General features: G+C 41.8%; 1 protein-coding gene across 1 annotated transcript in view; it reads left to right on the top strand.

Annotated features, from left to right (window-relative positions):
- Positions 1 to 12,436, top strand: part of LOC147108174 (protein unc-13 homolog A-like) — a 470,724-nt gene that overhangs the window by 253,703 nt on the left and 204,585 nt on the right. The window contains exons 14-16 of the mRNA XM_086004706.1: positions 1,622 to 1,693; positions 6,713 to 6,932; positions 8,390 to 8,617. Coding sequence (XP_085860832.1) covers positions 1,622 to 1,693; positions 6,713 to 6,932; positions 8,390 to 8,617 — 520 coding nt within the window. The remainder of the gene's footprint in view (positions 1 to 1,621; positions 1,694 to 6,712; positions 6,933 to 8,389; positions 8,618 to 12,436) is intronic.

The following is a 12,436-nucleotide window of genomic DNA, read 5'->3' as shown; positions in this document are numbered from 1 at the left end:
TTCAATGTCAAGCCTTAGATGTTTTTAAATCCATGTATTAATGTTTTGTAATTTATTTCATCATTGCATTCACTTTGTGCAGGCTATGGTAAGTGCTTTATATGTGGTCTAATCTAGGTCTGATGAAGACCTATTAGTGATGAACAGACCATGAACCAAATTACACTGAACTAAACCAGGTCATGTAAAGTGTGGTATGAATCCCCACAGGCAATATTAATTGTTCAGTTTCTTAACTTCTAGAGAATGAAATTTGTAGTAACCTGGTAACTTTGAGTTTATAAAATAATAATTTGAATACTAAATTTCAGAGGCATACTTTTTGACGGCAGTATCTTTTATCCAAGTCCTATTGTAACAAAATGCTGAAAGTGTCATGTTTTACAGTGGAGCAAGAAAGGAGTTTTCATAAAGTTAGGCAAGGATTTAATGGGCTTTCGTAATTTTTTTTTCACTTGCGATACAATTTTATTTTGAGTTGTTAGAATTAATGAGCAGGTAGCCTGACCGCAATGATTACAAAAATTGACACTTTTGGCCTTGCCTACAAGGACCTGTACCACATTATATGTCTGCCTCGTTTGGGTCATCTCAGTTCAGGGTTCATGCACTCCTACTTCTAATTACATCTTTTCTTTCCATGTTTTTATTTTTGTGCAGAATTGTTTGAATCAAATTAGATGATAAGGGCAGTAACCTAGCTTCATCAATGACCAAGCAATTTTTAGAAGCCATTGCCAGCTAAGCAGTTTCAAAGATGTTGTTTAAATGTGATTAAAATACCAGTGAATATTAAAATTCTTAATTGTAGACCCAAAATGTAGATTCGTTATGATGTGCCAAGCAATGTTTTAACTTTCTTCTGGGATTGCCCTATTCTCGATCCTCACTTCATCCAATGTTTCACCAACAATACTATTTTATGGGTCATTCTAGAAGCTGTTAATCTGGAAGCTACTGGCGCACTAATGGGACTGTTTCTGATGTTCATACTCCAAAATGATGTCAGGTTTTACATATTCTGAGGGATTGAAATACCAAGCAAACTTAACGCAGGTGGCTATCTAATTGCTAATGGAAAGGGGCTTTCTGTCATGAAGCGTTCTTAATGTAACTCTAGTTACTTGAGATCTGCCCTCTTTTGACAGCTTTCCTTAAGGTTTATATCTTTATCAGTTAAGAGAAATTCACTCTTGTACCAAATACAGCATCCATAAAATACTGTTAGCATCAAGCTTCTTTCTGCCTTTAGTCTTACAGCTGATACATAGAGATGAGTCACATTTTCATCTTCAGGTAATCATTACACAGCAGTATACCTTGTCTCTCATTTGTTTTTAAAAATCCATTAAAAGAAGTCTATTTTTACACAGTAAATGTGAAAATGCTATAGAAATGTTACAGAATTGTTTATAAGCTAGAATGCTGAAACAGTTAATTTTTTGCTGGCTATAGGATTCTACTGGTTGTTGATTAAGAAGTAATGTTGCTTCCTTTTGGGGGGATTGGTCTCTAATACTTTAGTGCATAATGTCAAATATTAAAAAACACATAATTAGCTGGAAAAAAATGTTTGCTATGTCCTCTAATGTACAGATAATTTATCTCTTTATTTATATAGTCTTTGGTACAGTCAAGAAAAGCTGGCATCACTTCTGCATTGGCAACTCGTACTCTTAATGATGAAGAACTGGTAAGATGAGTTACTCGATGATTTTTGCTAAATATAATTTTTTTTTTAAATTTAATTTTTAGGTCATAGAAACATAGAAGATAGGAGTAGGCCATTTGGCCCCTCGAGCCTGCTCCGCCATTTAATGAGATCATGGCTGATCATCCAAATTCAGTACCCTGTCCCTGCTTTCTCCCCATATCCCTTGATCCCTTTAGCCTTAAGAAATATATCTAACACCTTCTTGAATATATTTAATGAATTGGCCTCAACTGCATTCTGTGATAGAGAATTCCACAGGTTCACCACTCTCCGGGTGAAGAAATTCCTCCTTATCTCTGTCCTAAATGGCTTACCCCTTATTCTTAGACTGTGACCCCTGGTTCTGGACTCCCCTGCCATCGGGAACATTCTTCCTGCATCTAGTCTGTCTAGTCCTGTTAGAATTTTATAAGTTTCAATGAGATCCCCTCTCATTCTTCTAAACTCCAGCAAATATAAGCCCAATTGACCCAATCTCTCCTCATACGTCATTCCTGCCATCCCAGGTATCGGTCTGGTGAATCGTCGCTGCACTCCCTCCATGGCAAGAACATCCTTCCTCAGATAAGGCGACAAAAACTGCACACAACACTCAAGGTGTGGTCTCACTAAGGCCCTGTAGAACTGCAGCAAGACATCCTTGCTCCTGTGCTCGAATCCTCTCGCCATGAAGGCCAACATACCATTTGCCTTCTTAACCGCCTGCTGCACGCACCTGCATGCTTACCTTCAGCGACTGGTGCACAAGGACACCCAGGTCTCGTTGCACTTCCCCTTCTTCCAATCTATTGCCATTCAGGTAATAATCTGCCTTCCTGTTTTTGCCACCAAAGTGGATAACCTCGCATTTATCCACATTACACTGCATCTGCCATACACCTGCCCAATCACCCAACCTGTCCAAATCATACTGGAGTTTCTCTGCATCCTCCTCACAGCACACATGCCCACCCAGCTTTGTGTTGTCTGCAAACTTGGAGATATTACATCTAGATCATTAATATATATTGTGAATAGCTGGGGTCCTAGCACCGATCCCTGCGGTACCCCACTAGTCACTGCCTGCCACTCAGAAAAAGACCTGTTTATTCCAACTCTTTGCTTCCTGTCTGCCAACCAGTTCTCTATCCAAGTCAGTACCTTACCCCCAGTCCCATGTGCTTTAACTTTGCACGCTAATCTCTTATGCGGGACCTTATCGAAAGCCTTCTGAAAGTCCAAATACACCACATCCACTGGTTCTCCCTTATCCAATCTACCAGTTACATCCTCAAAAAATTCCAGTAGATTAGTCAAGCACGATTTACCTTTTGTAAATCCATGTTGACTTTGTCCGATCCTGTCACTGTTTTCCAAGTGCTCTGCTATTACATCTTTTATAATGGACTCTAGCATTTTCCCCACTACCGATGTCAGGCTTACCGGTCTGTAATCCCCCGTTTTCTCTCTACCACCTTTTTTAAATAGTGGGGTTACATTAGCTACCCTCCAATCCATGGGAACTGTGCCCGAGTCTCTAGAATTTTGGAAGATGACCAGCAATGCTTCTACTATTTCTAGGGCCACTTCCTTAAGTACCCTAGGATGTAGATTATCAGGCCCTGGGGATTTATCGGCCTTCAATCCCGTCAATTTCCCTAAGACCATTTCCCTACAAATACTGATTTCATTTCAGTTCCTCCCTCTCATTAGACCCTATATTCCCTGACACCTCTGGGAGGTTATTTGTGTCCTCCTTTGTGAAGACAGAACCAAAGTATGTATTTAATTGGTCTGCCATTTCTTTGTTCCCCATTATAAATTCCCCTGATTCTGACTGCAAGGGACCTACGCTTGACTTCACCAATCTTTTTCTCTTCACATATCTACAGAAGCTTTTACATCTGTTGAACTTTTACACAAAGTGGAGATGGTCATTTATAGTAAAAACATTTCTGGTGGAGAAAGGAATTATCTACTTCTGAAAAGAAAGATTTAAGAACATGACCAAACTTAAGAATATATTGGGGTTGATAACCCCCCAAAAAGAGGTAGATTTAGTTTGGGTGGGAGCTTAAAATGTTACCTCGTCCATGCCTTTGTTATCTCTAGACTTGACTATTCCAACGTTCTCCTGGCTGGTTTCCCATCTTCCACCCTCCATAAACTTGAGCTCATCCAAAACCCTGCTGTCTGTATAATAACTCGCACCAAGTCCCGTTCACCCATCACCTCTGTGCTCGCTGACCTACATTGGCTCTTAATCTGGCAACACCTCCGTTTTAAAATTCTCATCCTTGTTTTCAAATCCCTCCATGGCCTCACCCCTCCCTATCGCTGTGACCTCTTCCAGTCCTACAACCCTCCGAGATCTCTACGTTCCTCCAATTCTGGCCTCTTGCGCACCCCCGATTTCAATCGCTCCACCACTGGCGGCCGTGCTTTCAGCTGCCTAGACCCTAAAGCTCTGGAATTACCTCCCTACACCGCTCTGCCTCTCTCTACCTCTCTCTCCTTTTAAGACACTCCATAAAACCTAGCTCTGACTAAGCCTTTGGTCATCTGTCCTCATATATTTCCTTATGTGGATCGGTGTCCATTGTTTTTGATGACGTTTGTGAAGTGCCTTGTGACGTTTTACCACGTTAAAGGTGCTATATAAATGCAAGATGTTGTTGTTTGTTGTTAAAAATCTGAAACTAACCCAACACACCTCAAACCAGCCCCTATTTAAGGGGAAGGCGGCCAATCTGCTCAGAGGAGGCGGGTTGGTCGCTGAAACCTTTTAAGGAGGCAGAGTGCCTCCATTTGTACAGGGTTTCTAATTTTAACCCATGCCGGCCAGGTTTCTCGGGCCTCAGGAAACCCGGCAGGTAAAAGGAGGCGAGAAGGGCTGAATCTATAAGGTAAGTGCCTTTACAGCACTGCTTGAGGGCCAGGAGGAGCAGGAGCATTTCCCCTTGGACCAACAAGCAAACCCTATAACCACCCCACCCCCACCTCCACGATCTCTTACCCATCCCACCCCCCCCATCCTCACGCTCTCCTCCCACACTTCCCCCGCAATCACCAATCCTCCATAGTTTTCAGGGAAACCTGCCCTTCCGGGTTTCCCAACCATAACTCCTCCAAGAACTTCTTGCTTTTTTTAAACTGATACTTTAGCCACGATTTTAGCCTGGGTGGGAGTTATGATGTGCGGGGACAAGGTTGAGAGGAAATCGCCCATGACAGCGCCAGAGTGAGACCCAGGGTATTCCAACTCCCAGGCCTCATTTGAATGTGGCAAGGCTGAGTCCTACCCGAAGCCGGGGGCAGTGAAATGGAGGCCAGCAGGTGGGAGTGGTATATCGTGTGCCGGAACAGTCCCCTGCACTAAGGTAAGTCTTTCGGGGTGGGGGGAAGCCTGGGCAGAGGAAACCCAAGGTTTCCTTATTGTATGTGGAGGGCCTTGCACACTGCCCAAAACACGGTTGTTAAATTGACACCGAGCGTGAGTAGCATGCTACCCCGATTTTTAACTCCTTGTGCTCGTATCGCGCAGAGGTTAAAATCAGACCTATTATCTTTGGCATTCTGACAGTCACAAATTATAAAGTGTTTTGTTGATATTTTGTTCCTTAAGAGCTATAATAGCGTTTATTTTGGACTAAAAAATGTAATACTACGTGCAGTTTAACATTTGTTTGGTGCAACGTATCGTTCAGAAGTTATTTTATAGCATCTCCTTTAAATACAACAGTTTACAAAAATTCAATTTCTGACATTGTTCCATTTTATATTCATTGTTGGTGAATTATTACACCATTCTAAAATCTTGATTAGAACTTAAATGCAGCCTAATATGCTGGCATTATTTTCAAGCGTCAATGCTGGAAAGGAAAATCGGTATCCAATGCAAAGCTAGGGTAGCCAAATAATGCATTAAGATGTGAGAGTTCCGTAAGTTCACAACATATATGCTGATAACATTGAGTCCACCCGATCTCCAAACACAGCCCCCCAAATGTTTCCTGCATGGTTACTGGGTTTTTGCCACGACTGACCTATCCAGAAATCCATTTGTGAGAAGAGCTTCCTAACGTCACTTGCTTATCGGCACTCAGTACAATTTCTCCAATTATTCCCGTTTCCAGAAACCTTGAGATCAATTTTATAAGATAACTGTCTTTGTCTTTGTTACAGTTTTCTCTTATGGCATCCTGTTGTTATGCTACTAATTTTTTTTTTTTAACATGTCTAGGATGGTGTCCTCCAGTAGTATAGACTTAAAAGTCCCCACATTTTTGAGAGGAAAAGGTACAGGTGCTTTCAAGGCAGAGCGCCAAGATTGAGAAATTGTCAGGAGTATGATTTGTAAACTAGAAGAGAGAGACTAATCATAAACCCATTTAAACGAGTAGAGCTGTACTTAGTTTTAAGAGTGAGATGCGTGAAAACAGGTTAGGTCTTTCCACCAAAGTAAGTAAATCTCATTCTAAATGAGTGATACTTGACCGGCCTGCTCGAAGACTCCTGTTCCATCAGAGAAAGGAGTCCTTTTCTTATCTTTTTTTTTTAAGTAAAAGGAAGTTTGGTAATGGCTATTTTACTACACAGTTTTAATTTTTGATATATGCACCACTGAGCTGAACCACTTGTGATGGTTGTCAATGAAATTTAAAAACCTGTGTGTAATGTATTTTTATACAATAAATTATGCAAGAAATGTATTTTTATACAATAGCGCTAATATCATTTATCCCACAAGGTGTGATGCGTAATCAGTTTAGTGTCATTGCAGCAGACGTATCCAGCTGTTGTGGGATGAATGTTGTGCTTCATTTGAAATTTTTAAGGAAGTTCATTTCTCAGAGTTGGTCACTTACTACAATAGTTTAAGATCCATATCAACCTAATGTGAGGGTCTAGTTACAATACAACCAGGAGAAGAGTTGACACCGTTTTTTTTTTTACAAACTACCTTTTTCATTATTGTATACAGTACAGCATGACTAATGAAAGATTTCTGTTTGTTAGAAAAACCATGTTTACAAGAAGACCTTGCAAGCCTTAATCTACCCTATATCTTGCACAACACCACACAATTTTGAAGTGTGGACAGCAACCACTCCCACATATTGCTATGAATGTGAAGGCTTGTTGTGGGGGATTGCTCGCCAGGGAATGCGCTGCACTGAATGTGGGGTCAAATGTCATGAAAAGTGCCAAGATCTTCTCAATGCAGATTGTTTACAGCGTAAGTCACTTACATGGATTTTTTTCCTATCTGGAGCTTTTTAAAAGTGTTGTTAAATGATTAATATGCTATATAATAACTATAGGTATTCAAGGCGGTTTGATCATTTGAACTATTTCATCAGCAATACCATTTTTTAAAGTATGTTCTTACTCCAAATACGTGAGTTTTCACCTCTTTGAAGAGTACCCAGATCCTCCTACACAGGATGGTTGGACTTGAATATTTTTCAGTCCAACTTAAGTGCAACTCAATGATGAGCAGAATGTAGCAATGTTTCAGGTTGGATGAGGCAGCTTTTCCTCTCTTGAGGTGGGACACTTGCTTCCACACAGCACTGTCGAACAGAGAAACATGGTTAAATTCAAGTGATAACTGTGGGATTCAACTGTTGTGCTATTGGTTGATAGAAAAAAATACATTATCAGTTGCTTTTACTGTGCCACTCCAGCCATCTTGTTTAAGGTTGAATAAAAACTATCTGTGCATTGGTGTATTTTTTAGTATATTTAAAACTGGCACTTGAATGAACAATTTAAGTAAATTGGTGTTCAAGATTTTTTAAAACCCAATCATAAATTGAAAGGTCAGACAATAGTGCACATTATTTAAAAGTCTAGGTGAAGGGGAAGGATTTATTAATAAAAAGTCAAAATATAATTATTGAAGTCACATTTGAAAAAATGACAACAGTCACTGGCAAAGTTCAGATAGAATGAGTACTTCAGCATATTAATGAATTCACAAATTTGCAATGGCTGTGAAAGGTAAATGGGTGTTGACCGCCAGGGCACAATAGATAATGTAAGATTTATTTTTTAGGCCTTTTTTAATAAAGTTTGATCGTGTCCATAAAGCTCAACATCTTTGAGAGGTTTTTTTTGGACTTTGAGTTATTTGCTGCATGTTTTGCACCTTGGGTCTCTGTCAGTGCCAATCTAGCAGTGATTCTTGCACATCATTGTGCATTATCACGTATAGATAGTAACAACTCGTACTGCAATAAATATGAAAGTTTCTTGTGGGGCTGATGGGTAGTCCATGAGAACATGATATTCTGATTTCCCCTGTGATGAAGACGCATGCTGTGTCTGCTCATTGCACTCAGTGATGGAACTGCTGAGATTGAGAGCTACCTGTGTGGAAAATCATGGATACAAACCTGCATCCTAGCACTCTGACACTATGCTTTGGTACACAAATATGCTATGTTACCAGGCAGAAATTTATTTACCTTTAGCATTTATCATGAATACAATTCATTGATAATTCGTCATAAATAAAAACAACATTCAATAAAAAAGTTATCTAATTCTTGTTAAACAAACAATTTTACATGTCAATTTACTTGATTTAGAACCTTACCGTACATTTAGTAAACAACTGTTCCAACATTCCATTATATTTAAAATATTGTCAGATTTCTTCTAATACTACTACTTCTAACTTAATTTCAGGTGCTGCTGAAAAGAGTTCAAAACACGGAGCAGAAGATCGAACACAAAATATTATTATGGTCCTAAAGGACCGAATGAAAATCCGAGAAAGAAATAAGCCAGAAATCTTTGAACTCATCCAGGAGGTATTTGCACTTCCAAAATCAGCACATGCACAACAGATGAAGGCAATTAAACAGAGTGTACTGGATGGCACATCAAAGTGGTCAGCAAAAATCAACATCACTGGTAGGCTTTGTGAATTTTGCTAAAGCAAACAAAATGACCATCATGATTTAACCTACACAGATTGTAGATGCAGATTGTACATCTGTTCTCTATTAACCCTTTGGTACCAAATGTCCTTTATAGTTCTATTTTTATAACTGCTGCAGTGAATTGCAGATTTAGCAGGTTGTTTGTTACAAAGTACAAAGAGAAACATTCAAATCCTGAATGTTCAAATTCAGAATCCTTTTCATTACTTCTCCTGCTCTTGAACAGGAAAAATGAAAAAAAATATCAATACTTCCTGATTCATAATGGTTCTTAAATTTATAAATTATATAATTGTAATTCTTATTAAGGTGTTGGAAAAAACAATCAATACTTAACGGTTAAATGGATGCAGGAAAATGAATGATGATTACTCTTGCGTCTATGGCGTTATTGTGATACCTAATTTGCCTTTTTCGTCCTCCTACACAATTCAACTCAAATTGAGAAGATCTAGTCACCTTTAGCAATACAACATTGGCTGAAGCACCAGTTAAACCTTAATTCATCTCAAGGATATGAAGGACTGAACAGGAGATAATTTGGATGTATTATTAAGTGTTTCACTGCTTCTAAATAAAGATAATATTCTCTACATAATTATCACAAACATTACAATAACTTGGTTTCAGAATTCTAACACCACAGCATTAGCTGGATTCAACTTAACATATCCTAACTCCTTTTCAGCATAACAGTATCACAGTCTAAGCAACTTTCAATTATGAGGATTATATCAAGATTAACTTGGGTAATATATATTGTAAGGTATGCTTTAAGTTTTATGTTACTATTTGGGTATAAAGACATATAACCTATTTTATCAAGTTACAGTTAAGAAAAGTTCAGTCTTTCTTTGTGGTGTGCTTTTTCCACAAAGGCTTGTGTATCTTCTGGGTCAACAGGGCATTTGTAAGATTCTGATTAAAACAGCACGCTATCTGATGTCTTACATTTCTGCAGTTGCTTCACATCTGCACTCAAATTAAAGTTAACAGGTAGATGCTATTGTTGATGGAATGATCCCAGGTTCCAACACTGACTGAGAGGAGAAGAAATCAGATTTGCAGTGGCTTATTGGTCTAGCAATTTTATTGCGCCCGGAAAAGGGCGTGCAGGGGGAGGCACAGAATATTCGTGCTACTTGCTGATTACAATCACGCAGCCGCGCTACTCATGCTTGCACGCCTATCGGATATTGGATGTCTGAGGCCACTTAAAGGCAGACAGCACCTCTTAAAGGGGAGGTGTCCTCTGGCTGAAGACATCAGGGAAGTACATCAAGCACTGAGAGTGCACCAAAGTTCTCCTATGCTTCCTTGGAGGCCCTCATGTAGGCAACGGAGTGGAGGAGGAAGATCCTCTTCCACTTAGGGGGCAAGAGGAGCTTCAGGCATAAACTCAGGAGACGGGGGAGGAGGTTACCAGGCATGTCAATGCCAGGAGTTTAGCACCCAGGACATGGCTGCAATGCCAGAAAAAGTTCAATGATCTCACCACAGTTGTCAAGTTAAGAATACTGTTCCCTTACTCTCTGCTCACACCTCCACCACCTCCTGCCTCACTACTCACAATGTTCACAACACTCTCCTCCCCCGCTTCAGTTCAATCTCGCAATCACTGCACCACATTTCGCTACAATATGTTTCACTACACCTCCTTCTCTTCGCCCTACGCTCACATCTGACACATTATTCAACCATGATCGACACATTGGGCTGGATTTTGCCAGCCCTGGGGAGGCGGGTTTGGAGGCGGAACTGCCGGGAAAATGTCAGAATTTGGGGGCGGGTGCCCAACCCGCCTCCATGCCATCTTGCCAGGAGGTGCGTAGCCGACCCGCGCCGGGTCCCACCTCCTCGAGGCGGGAAAGGGATTAATGCCAATTAACTGCCTCTTAACAGGTAGTTAACAGGCAGTTTTTTGGCTAATCCCTATTTTGAGCCCTGAAGTGTGGGCTTCCTGACGGCTCCGAACCTCGCCAGGGTCAGCGAGGCGGGCCGTCGGTCTGCGGGGGCCGAGATGTCCGGTGTGCAGGTGAGTAATGGGTGCATGTGTGCAGAGGTAAGTGTGTGCGATGCGTGTAAAGTGTTTTAATAAGTTTTACTTACCTTTTATTTCCTGCAGGCTTCCTTCCTTCAGGTCTCTGGAGTCCCTCAGCTCACCGACACAGAAAGCAGAATGGCCGCTCAACTGTCAAAAGCTGCAGCTTTCTGCTTTCTGGTCAGGAAGGCTTTCTAATTGAGTCTTGAGTAAAGACACAACTTAGAAGACAGATTGTCAGTGTTTGACAGCTTCACAGAGCTGTCAAACGATGACATTTCATCTGTCAAAAGCTCTCGACAGATGAAACGGCACTCGCTGACGTCACCTGTAACTGGCTTTCCCTTAATTGGCCTGCTGAGCCCGCTGGGCAGGCCAAACAAGGTCAATCAAGGGAAAATAGCGTGGGTTGGCCACAAGTCGATGGAGGCGGGACTAAAACCCAACAAGTGGGAGTCCCGCCTCCAAAAGCTCCCCATTGACAAAATCCAGCCCATTGTCTTTAAAAAGCCTGATGAAACTCTCACGAACACACTCCTTTCTTGCAGGAGAAGGTCGCACACAACTCCAGACAGCAGGCTGCCACCAGAGGAGGAAGAGCCTGCCTGCACACCCACCCCCTCCCCATCCCTCCTTGGCAAGCTCAGGAAGCTTTTGCCAACCTCTCCCTCTCCCCTTCACATCACAAGCTAACCCTTGTCCCTCTATTTCTTTTCAGTCACTGAAGATGTGGCAGCCCCTCTGCCAACCTTCTAGAAGATGCACCATCACTCAATCTCACCCTAAAAACATCAGCTCAGATTTTGGCACCACGTGTACTTCAGGGTTTAGGTTAGAGCAGGTAAATCATCGGGCACAAGTGTGCAGGAGCTGGGACACGGGATAGGATGTGATCACATACTAGTTTTGCTGCAGAGGACTCAGATGCTTACTTTGAGGGGCCAGGCTACCGAAGAAAGCTGATTGGCATATACCATTAAATGCTAGGTGCGCTGGATGCCCTGCCAGTGCGCTTGCGTACAATATTGCAGAACACGGAAGAGCCCAGCTCCAACATGTCTTGAGGCTTTGCAGAGCATGGAGAGCATTCTGTTCAACATTCACCGAGTAGTCAGCTCCATTAACACCACAGTGCCCGCCCACCCGCAACGTCATGGAACCTCTCCTGACGGCCTTCACAGCTGCCATGCAAGCTCAGAAGGCTGTCGTCTTGACTTTGGGGGCTACTGTTGATGAGGACTTGCAGAGCGTCATGTCATCCCTGTCCTGTGTTTTCCAGCAGAGCCATAGGAGAGTGGTCTTGGATCCGTGGGAGGGGTACTTGCTGCCGTCCCTTGGGGTGACTGTATGCCTGCTCCCCCTGCCACCCACTCTGCCAGTGCCCTTGTTAATGCCACAAAGCCAGCTGGCAAGACAGTTCACGTTGAGATGCCACAGCCTGCAACTGGGCCCTCAAGGTGCTGAGCTGGTTGAGATCATCCTCCACATCCATCTGAAGTGTCTTCAATAGAAGTTTAGCAGCCTTTCACCTCCCAAGCTGTAGCCACTGGTGAAACACTTTGTTGGAGCACTAGGATAGGAAAACGAGCACACAAGATAGGTACTAAAAGGATGAACAAGGATGATTTGTGTTTTGTTAATACTTGACAGTATTTGTTTGAGAAACTTTTTTTCTCTGGATTTGGTGTGTTGGTGTTTCTCTTACATAGAAACATAGAAGGTAGGAGTAGACCATTCGGCCCCTCGAGC

The sequence above is a fragment of the Somniosus microcephalus genome, chromosome 13 (genome assembly GCF_052327205.1).
Source record: "Somniosus microcephalus isolate GS21.2 chromosome 13, FLI_Smic_1.0, whole genome shotgun sequence".
Classification (NCBI taxonomy): Eukaryota; Metazoa; Chordata; class Chondrichthyes; order Squaliformes; family Somniosidae; genus Somniosus; species Somniosus microcephalus.
Note: the sequence above shows the minus strand (reverse complement) of the source record. Positions and strands in the feature narration are given on the sequence as shown.